Source organism: Rattus rattus, chromosome 15 (genome assembly GCF_011064425.1).
Source record: "Rattus rattus isolate New Zealand chromosome 15, Rrattus_CSIRO_v1, whole genome shotgun sequence".
Taxonomy (NCBI): Eukaryota; Metazoa; Chordata; class Mammalia; order Rodentia; family Muridae; genus Rattus; species Rattus rattus.
The window spans coordinates 12,455,087-12,471,218 of NC_046168.1; the positions used below are offsets into that span (position 1 = coordinate 12,455,087).

The window sequence follows — 16,132 nt, forward strand, 5'->3', positions numbered from 1 at the left end:
GGTCGTTGGAGGTGTGGTTCTGTGCTGCCTGCTTGGAGATTAAAGTGTTTATTTTCGGCAACACACTATTGCCGTGGCACCTGGGAGCGTCAAGTAAGCCATTTCAGAAGAAAGTGAGGTGCAGGAGTGAACTAAGTGGCTGATCCAAGGAATGTCCTATGTTGAAAAGCTGGGTAGGTGACTACAGAAACATACTGAAATCTCTTTCAATGATTGGATTATGTCTTAAAAAAAAAAAAAAAAAAAAAAGACTAACCCCTGTGTGGTGGTCATGAATCAATCACTGGGCGCGAGGATCAAGAGTTGAAGGAGATCAGTTTGTAGTGGCGCATGCCTTTAATCCTAGCATGCCCGAGGCAGGCAAAGGCAGGTGGATCTTTTGAATTCGAGGCTAGCCTGGTTTACAAAGTGATATAAAACCAGGGCTACATAGTGAGATCTTGTCTCCAAAAAAAAAAAAAAAGTTCACAGAGAGGCGTGGCTACTTAGCAAATTCCCAGAATCCATGCCAGTTTAGGTAACATACCATCCTGTTAAATTGTTCCTGTGTATTTAACAATTCTGAGCAGGTGAAGTTTAATATTGAGAACCCTTTATCATATCTGTTGAGACATTTGAATGATAAGTAGAAAGCTAAATGAAAAAGTGATGATATTTTCAATTTAAAGAGAAACAAAAGTCTACACAATAAGGGGGACAAACACTTCTCCAGGATTTGGGTCATTAGTGAACACTAGTAAACTCTGTAACTTAATAAAAAATGAGCTGGAGAGGTGGCTCTGTGGTTAACACTTGATGCTTTCAGAGGGCCTGGGTTCATTTATTATATATACAGAGGTGCACAGAAGAGATTAGAGGATAATTTTGTGGAATTTGTTCTCTGTTTCCAATTTTGCATAGATTCTGGGGATTGAACTCAGAGCCTTTATCTGCTGCATGATCTCACTGGTCCAAGAATAGGTAGTCTTTTGGTTTGTAAATAAAATGAGTTTTACAAAACTGCTGTGTATCTATATTTGTAGAAGGAATGCATTGGTTAATATAAATGGTTATATAGTATTGACAGAGCTTTTTAACCATTTCTCAGTGCTTTCCAGAACAGCATGTGAGAAGTCACAACAGGGACTGGAGAGACCTCCCAGCAGTTAAGAGCAAAGCTGCTCTTACAGAGGTCATGGATTCAGTTCCTAGCATCCACATGGTGTCTCACACAGTCTATAACTATAGCCCATGGTGTTCTAGTGTGCAGACATACATGTAGACAAAATACCCATACTCATAAATAAACCTTAAAGCATAAAACCTTTATAACAGACATGCTCGGGCTTATCAGAACTCCTGCGAAGATATTCAGGGCAGTAGTTCATGGTCATACTGCATCCCGGAAGTTGTGTTGCCTCAGGCAGAGCAGGTCTTTAAACTGAAGATCTGATGGGGCGGCAAATGCAGATGGTTCACTATAGTTGAGATTACGTAGTGAGTTCTGGGCCAGCCCAGGCTACATAGTGAAACTCTGTCTCAAAGTAACAAAACCTTCAGCTCTCAAGCCAGTAAGATGACTCTGATCTCATTGCTACCAAAGATCATGACCTGAGTTCAGTCTGAGACCCTACATGGTGGAAGGAGAACCAGTTCCCAAAAGTTAGATGCTCACACAGGTACAGACACACAGATACACAAATTAAACAAACAGCCCAGGTCTCTGGACTGGGATATAACTCAACGGTAGAGTACTTGCCTAGCATGTGAAGCCCTGGGATCAGTCCTCAGAAAGACACACACACACACACACACACACACACACACACACACACACACACACACAGTCAAAGAAATATCAAGACAGCCTAAGCTTGGAGGTTTTCAAACCTAGATGTTACAGATTCTTTGGAGAATCACACAAAACTTCAAGTAGGCTCCATCCTTTTGTATCTCTGATTACATTAATAACAAAGGGAAGGGTTACATGAGCTGCATGGTCATGTGCCTTTTGTTGTACCTGGACCTTCTCTGCAACATTTACTAGCTGTCTTCCAACAGCAAGAAAGCTCTTTACTAAACAAAGCGTCGACTCCCGAGAAAGTTGTTCTCTGACCTCTGACACAGGTACTGTGGCATGTACACACACACACACACACACACACACACACACACACACACACACACACATATTCAAAAGGACAGAGGTGTAGCACACATAAACATGATTTCCCAGGACCTGGTTTTATATGTATTTTAAGCCTTCTGAACCTGAGTAAGCTCTAACTCATCACTAGTAGGTGGCACTCTTGCATGAATTCTGCTGTAGACTTAAAGCCACATAAAATAGGTTCTTGGAGCTAGGGATTTAGCTCAGAAGCGTGCTTGTCGATATGCACGAATCCCTGAGTTCTGACCAAGCACTTCATGAAGGTGGGGTGGTGCAGGCTCATCTGGAATCCCAGTAGATTTTAGCTGTAACTCTATAGCTAAATTTAAGGCCAGGTCAGGATACATGAGAACTTGTCATCCCTCAAACAAGGGCAGAGGTAGAACTTGAAGGGTAGTGTTGGCATTTTTCAGTTGGACATACTCCAGTCAGTAACCCTAATAAACTAATTTTTTGCAAAGCTGGACTTGCCCAAAGTTTCATTTGTAATCCCTGCAACTTCAGGAAGCTTATCTTGACTTGGAACACAAACATTGCCTCCCTCTACATGTCCAGTGTTCTAAAGCACCAGATCTCAAGTTGTTCTTGACCCGTTTGGCAAAGATTTTTATATATTACATTAAGACTCTTAACAGCATAATTACAGTTGTGAAGTAGCACTGAAAATAACTTCACGGTTGGGAGTCATTACAACATGAGGAACTGTATTAATGGGTCACAGCATTAGGAAGATTGAGAACTACTGCTTGCCATTTTCCCATAATCCCACTTTATACACAACACTGAGGACAATTCAGATGGCTGGAGAGCCATCCAGCCCTGGCATTGTGTACTGGACCTTGGCTAAAGAACCTCCAACAGGCCAGCACTAGGGATGGCTCCACACTTACGAACCCTTGCTACAATCGAACCCTTGCTACATAATCATAAACCTGGAGTTTGAGTCCCATTTAACGTGCGAGGGATTTGGAGTGGGATTTTGTTTTTGAGAGAGGGTCTCACTGTACACCCTTAGCGGATACTCCTATAACTTTGTAAACCAGGCTGGCCTTGAGCTCTTAGAGATCTGCTTGTCTCTGCCTCTTCTAAGTGGTGAGATTACAGGCATGGGACACCGTGCCTCTCAAGTCCTGGTGTTTGCTTTGCATGTATGTCAGTATATTGTTCGTGTGCAGTCTCTAAGGAAGCAACAGGAGTGTGTCGGACCCACCTGGAACTAGAATTGCAGATGGTTGTTAGCTGTCATATGGGTGCTGAAACCCAAATCCAGACCCTCAATAAGAATAAATGCTCTTAACCATTGAGGCCATTTCTCTAGTCCAGATAATTATTTAGTATTGCTTTACTCTGTAGCCAAATTCACAGCAATCATTTTGCCTGAGATTATAGGCATGTGCCACAAATCATTTTGTTTCTTGTGTGTGTGTGTGTGTGTGTGTGTGAGAGAGAGAGAGAGAGAGAGAGAGAGAGAGAGAGAGAGAGAGAGAGAGAGAGAGAGAGAGAGATTTCATTCTGCAGCACATCCTGGCTTTGAACTTGTCTCCCAAATCATGGGGTTACAGACATGAGCAACCATGCCTAGTTTTGGAGAGCTTTAAGAGGATCTTATCACCCCTACTCTCACCAAGAATGAGCACCGTTAACCTCACCTGAGAGACTAAAGACGGCCACTTTTATACCACATACTTAAGCACCTCTAATCCCAAATGATAGGAATCTTATCATTTTATCACAACTTGTTTATGTGCCAGATCACATGTATAGAGGTCGTTTGGTGGCAACCTTTCATCTGCTGAGCCATCTCTTCTATGGTTTTTGTTTTGCTTTTTAAGAAACAGGGTCTCACTGTGTAGCCCTCCAGTGTTGGGCTCTACCACACCTAGCTCACAGGAATCTCACTGGGATTGGTGCTGCACACCTTTATTCCCGTCTCTTGTGAGGCAGAGGCAGACAGATCTCTTATGTGGTCAATCAACAAAGAAACAAAATAACTGCTAATCTGTCTATTCCTAGAACTCAAGTCACCTGGTTACAAAGAGGCATAAGACAGTTTTTATCCATTATGATTTATTCTCTACAATACTTCATTCAGGACTCTGATGACTTGTACTCGGCAGTTAGAGAGCCAAGAGGCAAACAACTGTAATACAATAATTGATCTGAAATCTTTGCAGTGAAGGCCATGTAATCTCTTCAGGGAAACAAAAATAATAAAAGGTTTTCTAGACTTCTGAAATCTCAATGAAAAGCAACACCATTAGTGAAACTGTAGATGTTAACAGAGCATGGAAAACACATTTTGCTCAAAATATTAAAATTAACACCCAAGACTTTTGTATAGATGATTTTTTTTATTATAAACAGTAAAATATATATGTCTCAACTACAAACCCTTCATGTGGAAAGGGTTTCTAACATGAGTTATTTTAACATTATGAAGCGAAAACGTTTTTTAAGAACCTCACAGTGGAAACAACCCAACACTGACAAACTCTAGTGATCAAAGACATTCGCTTTTAGCTCAGGAAAACAAGGACAATTCATAATTACAGAGTATATGTCCTAGCTGTGGGTATGATGAGACAAGCCAACTTTCCAGACCAAAAGGCACTCACAGCTAGGGATGAAACAAATTCTAAACCAAGCCAGCAGAGTTCAGCTGGCTCTTTGAGAACAGTGGTGACCTCTGTTTGAGCAGCCTATCACTAAAGGAAACCCAGGGCAGGAAACGGTCCCTTTCCACCACCACTTACTGGCCCCATACTGGCCATTCTTATCACTGCTTTGGTCAGCGTGTAGAAGGCAGCTCACTTCTAATTCAGAGCATTACCTCCCTATGCAAAGCCCCCCCCATGTGGACAATCCACAGTGGCTTTTTCCTGAAAGCTTCCTGCCACATGTTCCCATGAGGTGACCAAGACTGTGTACTTCAAATTGTTAATAACTATGCTCCGGTTAGGACCGACACCAACAGAGCCCATTTCTTTTGGACCAAATAGTTTTCTTTGCCTGATTTCCAAGTCTCCTTGACAAGACAGAAGGAACTTGAGCATTTGTACTGCCATGGGAACATGAGGGAATGTGCAGGGAGTAAGGCTTCTTCACTCTAAAACCACTGAGCCCACTTCAGTGTGCCAGGCTTTGCCAGCTGGACTCTTGTTTACTAACCCCCCCTCACCTTTTTGGGTCTTTCTGTTCATTTTTCTTAAATGGCAGGTATTCTACCCTACCCTCGATAAAATAAAATACATACTATACATTGGGGAAGACAAGATAGGGCAACATTTCTACAAGAAAAACAGGCTTGAGGAGCATGGCACTGTAGATGCTTACATGACCAGTCTCACTGAGAGTGCTCAGGGGTGAAGTTTAGCACCATTTTTTTTTTTTTTTTGCATTTTGCTTTAAATCTTTAGAAATTAAACAACTCAACATAGAACGCTTGAACAGAATGAGTGTAGCCCTATGTATCAATACTGTTTTACAAATTGGATGTGGGTGGCTCAGTCCAGAGCTGAGCACCCTGCATCAATCCACGGCACCTGAGAGCACCTGCTGTCACATGTTAGTGACATAGCCGTCATTCCTCTCAGCAGCATGGGACCCCTTCATGCTGTGCATGTGAAGGAACCCAACCTGACCGTAAGGGGCATGCATCCTGGGTATTCCGCGCTTCCCTCACCCATCCGTTCCAGGCCCATCACCACTTCTGGTACAACCTCTGTGCCCAGTTTAAAAAAAAAAACAAAACAAAACAAAAAAAACCCAAAAAAACAAAAACCCAGGAACTTTTGAGAGTGATGCCAGAATAGCACACAGGAAGTAGCCCTACTTCCGTTCCATGCCTGGCACAGGAAACTCAGATGATCATATGACTTGAATATTTGCCCATTTTGGAAACCACACCATCACATCAATTTTGAAAAAGAAACCAAAACATATGTTCACCGACTTGAGGCCACATCTCCCTCATGAGTTCTCTATGAACATTGATGAAAACCAGTTTGTCATCCTCAGGAGCCTTTCTTCCAGCCGGCCGTTCCCTTGAGTTGCCTGAGCAGTGCCTGTGAGACAGAGCTTTCAAAGCACCTCCCTAGTTTCCTAGTACTAAGTGTTTTGCCACCAAGTGAGTGAAAAGAATTTGCTAACAGCTATGTTGGAATGAGTAAAGATGGGAGAGGGAATGTCAAGAGTTTTTAAATGAGCAACACGAACAGTTTGGACATTTGCACTGGTGAGGTGAAGAGTCCCAGTATGGTAGGCAAGTTAAAGGTTCACCTTGTTTTATTACACAGCATTGTTCTAGAGTCCTACTGAGGACTGATATCAAGTCTTCCTACTTCTGCAGGCAAATCAGAAGAAAGAACTCCCCTACTTAAAGGTCCCTCAGGATGTTTGCCTGTGAAGAAAATCAGCTCAGAGACCCTGGAAGCTCTCCTGTGACAGTATGTCCTAAAGCCCAACCCATCCACCTGTTTACATGTCTGTGCTTCTGAGAACCTAGATGCAGCTACATAGGCACTGCTACCAGAGAAGAGGTGAGGTAGCCGGGTGGTGAGGAAGAGATCTCTCCTTTCACACCTGCTTACGATGATGACATTTGGACCTCTATGGGCATCTCCATTCCATTCCTCAGCAGGCTATGCCACAGAGCTCTGTTCAACACCAGGAGACTCAATGCAGGAAGAGTACCAGAGCGTCCGCTGAGAGTCAGGTAAGCATGGAGACCTTCACAGCTTACTGCGCAATGAAATGTCATCCACAGGACTTCTGATCTTGGTACGAGAATCTTGTCCAGGACTCACAGGGGCTCATGGTGCCCACATTCAACCCTAACATGGTGTTCACTTATGAAGCATGGAGGTTGTGGATCAACTCTTGGTACACAATAAACTGGAAGTTTAAAAAAAGGAATTTAAAACAACCTAAAAGTGGTTCATGTTGGTCTCCGTTGCCCAGACTGCCAGGGGAGTACACCTAATTGATCTGGTGGGCTGTGGGGGTTGGGGAAGAAGCCTCCATGGATCACCGTCAATTCCAGTAGTCAGTGTGTGGCCAACATATGTGGGAAATCGCCAGACAACAGTCTTCTGAACCCACACAGCCATTCTCACTGGTTATTGGGGAGCCCTGATCCAACAGAACCCCAGATTGAGGGAAAGGCTGATATAAGGCTTGGGCCCCTCATGTTCTGTTGCATTCAATGTATCCCCACACCCTCCAGTCAGCAGGAGGCAGACTTGGCAACGGAAGCTAGCATCATAAAATGGTGCAGTAATAGAAGTAACTGGACCAGGAAGAGGAGGCATCTGCTCCAATGATGTCATAGCCATTGGTGGCCACAGGGGGGTGGGACTGGTCATGTAGCCTTGTGTCAGGAGTAATGATTGTAGAGGGGCGGGGCATGAAGAGTGCCATTCTGGAAACAGTGCTGTCGAGAAGCAATATACTCTGCATAACTGATTGTCACCTTCTCACTTCGATACCTGTACGAGGAAACACAAAGGTATTAGGAACCCCAAATACCTCAATGTGAAGAGTCACTCAGTAGAGAAAACCAAAAGCTTATCCCACAGTCTCAAAGAATAAAATGGAAGACCAAGAGCAATCTTACTTACAGAAAATGAAAGACGGCACAAGAAATGATGCTGTTCTTACAAATGAACAAGATGAGAAAGCACATCACAGTTCACCCCTGAGAATGTATCTCAGCACACCCCACCTCAAAATGCTACATATGCTTATCAACAGGCTGCTGGTAAGCAATCTGCTACCAGGATCTGCATGAGGGATTTCAGAGTCAAATTACAAGGGTGGCAGATTGGAAGATGGCTGCACCAAACCCCAGTGTAAACTGCATTAGCTATGCTCAGGTTTAAAATGAGATAAATTTGACAGAAATGCAACCTCAACTTGTAGAAGAGCAACAAACAGGTTATAACTAAAAGGGGCATAGATACCTAATTCTGGGTCAAATTCTGGTGAAGCAGGTTAATGGATCCTTGGCTATAGGAAGGTCTCACTCCCCAGATGAATATGCCATATCACGGGGTCATCAGAACAGAATTCATAGCACTTTGGCTTTGCTCTGGAAAGAGCCATGAGTCAGGATGCAAAGCATGGGTGTTACAAACCTATGGAGCCTACTACAGACCACAGGAGCTGGGTGACAATCCTTACCCAGAGCCATCTCTTTCCCACTGTAATCACTCCTCCACTGCAAGGTGATTATTCCTGAATTTTGACAGGGAAATGGCTGTTCAAATAAATTGTAATAGTAATAATGCTTTGTATTTGCAGTGTTTTTATTATTATTATTATTACTTTTATTATATTTTGGTGCTGGAGGTGGAACCCAGGGCCTTGAGCGTATATACTATGTATTAAGTTCTACCAATGAGTGGAAGTCCCAGCCCCTTGAATTTTGGAATTTAATGCATTCAAAAACACTGGGTTATCTTCCAAACAGACCTGTGAGGCTGGCATACGGTGACTCAGCATTTTGTAGATGAGGGTCATAGCAAAGGCCCACCAAAGCTAACTTCTCTCTCTGTCCCCAACATCAGCACAAAAGAACACTGACATCCACTGAACACCTCCAGTGTTGCCCTTGGCTGAAAACACTATACCTTACCTTAAAAACTGAAGGAATTACAACTCACATCTTACAGACAGAAAACAGTTCAGGGTGGTGAACTAACTGTCCCCAGGACAAATAGCTAATAAAAACTAAGCCTGGGATACAGACCCCCAAGTTAGTATATGTTCCACACGACTAGTCAGCTTGCCCTGAGTACTATCCCCCAAACCGGATCCTTCCCACTCCTTGTTAATATGGCTCTCCTTTATTCTCTGCCATGGACTGCATGGTGACCAGGAAGAAGCACCTTTCCGTGACCCTGGATTTACATTCCCGGAGCCCTCACCTTTTAAATGCAACCTCCCCCTAAATCTCCTCGGCAGATCTACTCTGCTTCAATCCTGTTAGACTGGCTATGGAAACAGGGTGTCTCCATGTCTGCAGCCCCTGCTTCCTCAGACTCAGATCTCACACAAACTCCTCTGGCTTAGGGGTAGAAACACTTTTCTTTTCCTTCCCACCACAGGACCCTGTATTCAACCCCCATTTAAGAAAACCTAACAAGGAGACTAGGGCAGCTGCTTACCTTGTGAGTTTGATTGATTTTCTGAATTCACTGGTAATTGGAGCCTTAAAACCACCTTTCCTGAGCAAGGAGTCTATTGTCTGGATCTGATCCCAGTCTGAGGAAAACAAGCCACAATATGGTCAGCACACAGTCAAAACATGAGAGGAACATGCTCCAATATGACCAGTGTAGGAAGACAAATGGGATTCAAGAAACAGAGTGTGCTGGGGAAAAGGAAGCACTGGGCCCTGGTCCCACACACTGGACACCAATCAGCCTTACTAACAGTCCAGCAAAGACCCTGACACATGACATCATAACTCAATGTGCCATGATGCTATCCCCAAGTCCCCCTACCCAAGTATAATTCTGAAGCTCATGTTGCACCCATGGCTGCTCGATAGAAAGGCAGAGTAGAAAGGCAGGCAGGGTCTCACTATATTGCCTAGATGTTTTCAGATTTTATTTTATTTTGTTTTATTTTGTTTTATTTTATTTTATTTTGGGTATGTGTGTTGCAGGTGGTATGTACACACGAGAACAAAAGATGATGTAGGATCCTCTGAAACTGGAACTACAGGTGGTGAGTAGCCCATCGAGGGTGATGGGAACCAAATACAGGACTTCAGCAAAGCAGTAAGAATCACTCTTTTATTTTTGGTTGGTCAAGACAGGGTTTCTCTGTGTAGCCCTGACTGTGCTGGAACTCACTCTGAAGACCAGGCTGGCCTCCAGCACAGAGATCTTTCTGCCTTTCAAATGCTGGGATTAAAGGCGTGCACTACTACCGCTATCTGGGTTTTGTTTGTTGTTTTTTATTTTATTACTTTTTTTTTGAAATGTGCATTGGTGTTTTCCCTGCATGTATGACTGCTTTAGGGTGTCAGATCCCCTGGTACTGGAATTATAGGTGTAAGCTGCCATGTAGGTGCTGGGAACTGAACCCGAGTCCTCTGGAAGAACAATCAGTGCTCTCAACCACTGAGCCACCTCTCACCCATCTTGGCTGATCTTAAAGTAATAGCTTCAAGTAATTTCTCAGCCTCGCGTGCAATAAAGTGTGTGTATGTGTGTGTGTGGCGCTATGTAGACCAGAGTACAGAGGCTCCAGAGGCCAAAAACAAAGGATCCCTTGGAGCTGAAGTCATGGGCAGACCTGGGTACTGGCAATGAAAGTTTTCTGGAAGAGCAATAAGGACTCAATTGCTGAGCCATTTCTCCAGCCAAGAGGGGAATTTAAATTATGTGGCTTTTACTGCCTTGAGTAGCCTTCCTTCAGGTTCATACTTGGTATGACAGAGAACTGATAGCGTAAGAAAACTATTTTCTCAGTGAAAACAGAAAAGTTCTTCACATCTGTAATACTGCTAACTGTCCTTTACTGATGTTTGTTTTGGAGACATAGTTTTGTAATATGTGTGCCCCAGTTTATGCTCAAACTCAAGGGCGATCATTTTACTCCAGCCTCCCAGTATCAGGACTTGAGCATGTACCACTGGGCCCACTTGTGTTTTTATTTATGTCTTTGTATGTGCCTGTATGTAGGTCGTGTGCACCCGTATGTAGCTATGTCCAGGTGCCCAAGGATGCCAGTGGGGTTAGATGTCTCTGGAGCTGGAGTTGATAGCAACTGGACTACCTGAGGTGATTGCTGAAAACCAAAATGTGGTCCTCTACAAGAACAGTATACATTCTTAACACTGGACCATCTCTCCAGCCCTCAGTCTTTAAGCAAAAAAATAAAGTACATCAAATTGAATTCCCTCCTCCCAATTACCATAGAAACTCCCAATTTTGAATTTTCTCAATTTTAAAATGGGAGAAACAATTTGATTAGCTGAGCTATAATTTATATCTAACTACTAAAAATTATGTTTGGTATTCTTTAAACAGGAGGAGCATATTGGACTTATGACCTAGCCAAAATGTCTTAAAACTCATCCTTTTTACGCTACATGCACACTGCTTTTTGAACAAGTTTAAACACAACCACAATGAAAACCAACAAGGCGATCGCTTTCCACATAAGTAGTTCATTAATATACTTAACTGGATATTTTTCTCTATTCCAGGTTCACACCCAACAATTACTGTGTTTCACATAATATTTTCAAAACCAGACTAATTCCAAGAAAGAAAGAAAATGGGGTTACATATCACAGAAAGTACAAGAAAGGAATTCTAGATACTCTTTCAAAGAAAAAATGTGCCCAACCCACTTCCTACCTTTACTGTCCCCATTATTAGAACTCATCATTAACTACTGAGCGCTTTATGTTTGCTGGAGTCTCTGTGAAACCCTGACTGGCCTTCTGGTCCTACGCAGACCAGGCTGGCGCTGAAGTCACAGAAATCCTCCTGTGTGTGCTCCACAGTGCTGGGTTAAAGCCATGTACCACCACAGCTGGCAACTGCTGAGCTCTTTAACAGCAGTGAGACATGTTTATCCTTTACCAAGTATAACACCAAGTACAGACTTCACTTATCTTTATAACAAAAGATAAAACACTGTCAGTCTAGTGCCTGGGATTTTGTTGTGATAATCACTGAAGCTTATGGGGGCAAAGAAATAGAACTATTCATCGGAAGGAAACATTAAAGCCATAATCAAGTAAGAAAGCTGTTTTCCTCCCTGCCACCCCCACCCAACCCCACTCCCAGTTTCTGTCTTGTGTCAGTTTGCCGCTGTCCTACAGGAATCTGGCAGGAACTAAGAAGAGGAAGGGCATCAGTACTTGGTGGCACTGAGCTGAGGACTTCTCTCTCCTGCCCTTTAACTGGCATGGCTCTGAGCAGCACAGCTCAGTGGCCATCTGTCCGACTCACCTTGTTCCTTAGCAACCTCAGGTAAATATGTGGCTGTGCGTTTGATGCCTTTTTCATTGATGAATTCAATCCGAATCCCATGGACCCCTACCTACAGAAAAATATGACCAAGTACATGGCGTTTTCTGATTCTAACAACATTTCCATCACTCATACATAGTCAACATTGTCTCCTGAACTGCCTAGCACAGGTCTGGGAAAGGAAGAATGTTGTCTGCATGACTGACTCTAAAGCACAGAAACCAAAGGGACGGTCAAATACATATATGTGCAGTTGCACCTCTGAGACTATGAAGACTGAAGGAATAAATCCCTGAAATAGTATATCTAAATAGCTTAAATATTTTACTTCTAGCGCAATTCTACTACATGAAAATGTCAAACTGTTTCTAGATAGGTTCACAGTTCTTCAAATTTGGTCTCCTTTGGATATATATTTTTTAATTGTCTTACTATACAGCCCTCCTCCTCCTACCTCCTTACTGATGCATTTATTAAAGGGATGGGCTACCATGTACAGATTCATATATGATTTCCTTCCTTCCTTTTTTCCTTTTTTGGGGAGGTGGGGGGGGGGTGGGGGTGGGGGCTGGGAGTTTTCAAGACAGGGTTTCTTTGGGTAGACCAGGATGTCCTCAAACTCAGTCTCCCAAGTGCTGCACATCACCACGCCTGAACCCTATCTGAATTCTATTAAGCTTTTCTCCAGGGGTGGGGTGGATTGGGGGGTGGGAGGGTGCAGGGGGGTTGTAAAGAGACAGCTGGAGTGTTTGGTTCTCATTCTTTTCTGTCTGTCTTCAAGCAAGGTTTCTCTGACCTCAGTTTGTAGACCCAGCTGGCCTCACAGAGATCCTCCTGAGTGATGAGATTAAAGGCAAGTACCACACCTGCCACTCATTACTTCTTAACTAGACATAGAAGGATCTACTGGATGTTATTTCATCTAGAATAGATTTGACTGGAAAGAAATAGCAGAGAGGTTTTATGTGGGGTAAGGGGACAGACAAGGTCACACTGTTCAGTCCTAGCTGACCTGACCAAGCTGGTCTTAGGCTAACAGAGACCCACTGAGTGCTGGGATTAAAGGTGTTTGTTACCACAGCTGGCTAATAGCAAAGAGGACTGATTTTCCATTTCTTTTCTATTCCTAGTACCCTTTTCTGTCATTCTTAGACCCTCTCTCAATAAAGGAGATACATTACCATGTACTAACCCGAACCCAAATGCAACGAGAGATGCAGAGTTCCAAATGCAGCTGTTCTCACCTCCCAGTCCAGGTAATCACTGGCATCTTCAAAGTTAGTAAGGAGGGAGACAGAACAGAAAAGTTTGGGCAGCTCCTCTCGGGTCAGGGGGGGGAATCGGCTGTCCTTAAGTGCACTAGAGGGGACAGAAAATATAAGTGAGGCTGCCTCCAGTTAGAAGACAACATTGCATGCCACAGAGCCCACACAGCAGAGTCCCAAGGTCCTCTGACAGCATCTCCCAGCATCTAACACTTTGTCAGTATCAACTATCTTTGCAGGAACTTAGAGGTGTAATTCACCAGGTCATAATCCCAGCGAGACTATTTTTCTTCTTTTGAAGACAGTAGAGTCTACAGCTATCTCCAGTTCTAGGTTATTCATTCATGTTCTCGTATTGGCGCCATTACCTGGTTAACGTGTATTCCCTGAGTCCTGAATGAAGATTCATGGCTGAGAAGGTCCCAATGCAGCCACGGAGCCGCTTGTCTCGCCCTGTCTTCCAGGTCACAAAGAGAGGACTGAAAGGAAAAACCAAAACATTATTCTCCAGCCCTAGATTAATTACAGATACATTCCTATTCATTTCTGTTATTGCCCAAAGGATCTGAACTGCCAGCTACTGCCTTTCTGAAGTAGCTCAGCCCTGGCTAGAAACACAGAGAGGAGAGGAAGGAGAAGCTCTACCCTTTCCTATGCTATGTCCTCACAACTTTCATTCACATAATAAGTTTTCTTTCCTGCCTTTCTTTCCCCTTTACTTTGCTAGACTGTCTCTCCAAGTAGACCTGAACTTGAGACAGCCTTACCTCTATTCCTGAAGTGCTGGAATTACAGCACCCAGCAATCTCCCCTTTCTAACGGTCCATATCCTCTCCTCCTTTCCTCCATCTCAGTGAGTTCCATCATCCCTGATGACACACCTTGCCCAGACTGCACTCCCTTAGCTACAAGTATTCTCTAATTGCCACAATTTTAACTACTGGCAAACTACAAATAGTTCTGGCTCACAGACTTTCATAAGATTAAAATAAAACCCAACAAACAAAAAACCCCCACGTTTCTCAAGAAAATTTTAGCTTTCCGTTCTTAGGCCAAAGTCAGGTTTTATTGGCTGTATTAGATCCATGACAGACTGCTAAGAGATAACCCCATCCTGAGATCTTCCCACATTCCTACTACCCTTACTGCTTAGATTTCTGAATTAGTCACCTCTCAAACACAAAGTAAATACACAAAGTTACCTAGGTTCCTCCACCCCCATAACCCTACATAATGTAACCCTGGCTGGCCTTGAACTTAAAAAGATCCTCCTGCCTCTGCTGAGGTTAAGGTGTGTCACCACATCTGGCTTCTTGCTAAGGCATTCATGTGGAGGTCAAAGGAAACCTTAGATAATAATCTTTGTCTTCTACATTGTTTAAAATAGAAATAGGGTGTTCTGTTCTTTGCTATGTACTCTAAACTCTATGTTCCTCAAACATTGGTGCATTCTTGTCTTTACCTCCTATCTCACTGGAATAATGGGAATAGACAAGCAACATGTCTTGTTTTTCTGTGGATTCTGAGGATCTGATGTCAGATCCTTACCTCTATGGTAAGCACTTTACTCACAGGGCCATCTTTCCAGCCCTTACACATATCTTTACCTCAACAGACAGATCTCTCACCTACTCTCATTTCCTTCAAATAACATACATGCACCATGCCAGTCAGAGCTACTGTGCCAATCCTACTCAAAAAGTCTAGTCTTCCTGTTACCCACAGGTTAAAAATACAAGGCTCTGAGTACTACGATCCCTATATATATCTTACCCAGGCTTAAGTCTCATCTGCTCTGTTGTGAGTTTCTGATCATGGCACCCCACATCAAGAATTGCCTGAAAGCCTGGTGTGGTGGCACATGCCTTTAGTCCCAGCATAGGAAGGCAGAGGCAGGCCTCTGAGTTCAAGGCCAACCTGATCTACACAGTGAATTCCAGGACAGCCAGAGCTATATAGTGAGACCCTGTCTCAAGATCAATAAACAAATTTCCTGAAAAGTCAACACATTTTTCCTCCACATTTCCTCCAAGAACACATTTGGGGTAACTTCTCTTAGATTTGTGTGTGGCTCACCAACTCAAGTGAGTCCCAAAGACAAGGACTTTTTCTTTCTACTCCCCAACTCTGCTCAAAGTTCTGAAGAACCATCAGCACAGTACCAACAGCAGGGGAGCCATCAGCACAGTACCAACAGCAGGGGAGCGAACACCACCAAAGCATGCCCTGAAAAACACCCAGAAGCAGAAGTACTTTTTCTTCTTTTTTTCCCTCTGTGTAGCCCCGGATGTCCTGGAACTCACTTTGTAGACCAGACTGCACTTGAACTCAGAGATTCAGATGCCTATGTGCTGGGATTGGGTGTGCACCACCACCATCTGGCAGCAGAAGTGTTTTTTAAAGGCAGCGCAGAAGTAATTCCTACTTTGAAGAAAACACTGGCACGCCCTTCTTCATTTTATCTTATACTTTTTAAAAATGCTCCTTAAATAAGATGAAAGATGGCTCGGTGGTGAAGACCTTTGTGGTACAAATGGAGACTAGCACTAGGATTCTCAGAATCCTCATAAAGGACAGTGGGTGTGGTGGCCCACCTTTAATTCAGAAGGTGAGCCAGTAGCTGAGACTAGCCATACCCACCAGTTCTGGGTTAGTGAGATCAACCCTGCCACAATGAAATAAGGAATAGCACTCTGAGATGATTCCCAAGCATCAACCTTAAA

At 43.5% G+C, this 16,132-nt stretch overlaps 1 protein-coding gene and 1 long non-coding RNA gene across 3 annotated transcripts in view; one reads left to right on the plus strand and one right to left on the minus strand.

Annotated features, from left to right (window-relative positions):
- LOC116884427 lies at window positions 1-8,433 on the plus strand. The gene is made up of 2 exons (XR_004385868.1): window positions 1-173; window positions 6,498-8,433. It is a non-coding gene; the product is annotated as an uncharacterized LOC116884427 (long non-coding RNA).
- The window catches only part of Ammecr1l (AMMECR1 like), a 23,989-nt gene continuing 12,337 nt past the window's right edge, over window positions 4,481-16,132 (minus strand). For both annotated transcript variants that reach the window (XM_032885514.1, XM_032885515.1), the window contains exons 4-8: window positions 13,778-13,888; window positions 13,389-13,503; window positions 12,124-12,214; window positions 9,316-9,412; window positions 4,481-7,635 (exon numbers count right to left, since the gene is read on the minus strand). In XM_032885514.1, coding sequence (XP_032741405.1) covers window positions 7,524-7,635; window positions 9,316-9,412; window positions 12,124-12,214; window positions 13,389-13,503; window positions 13,778-13,888 — 526 coding nt within the window. In that variant the 3' untranslated portion in view covers window positions 4,481-7,523. The remainder of the gene's footprint in view (window positions 7,636-9,315; window positions 9,413-12,123; window positions 12,215-13,388; window positions 13,504-13,777; window positions 13,889-16,132) is intronic.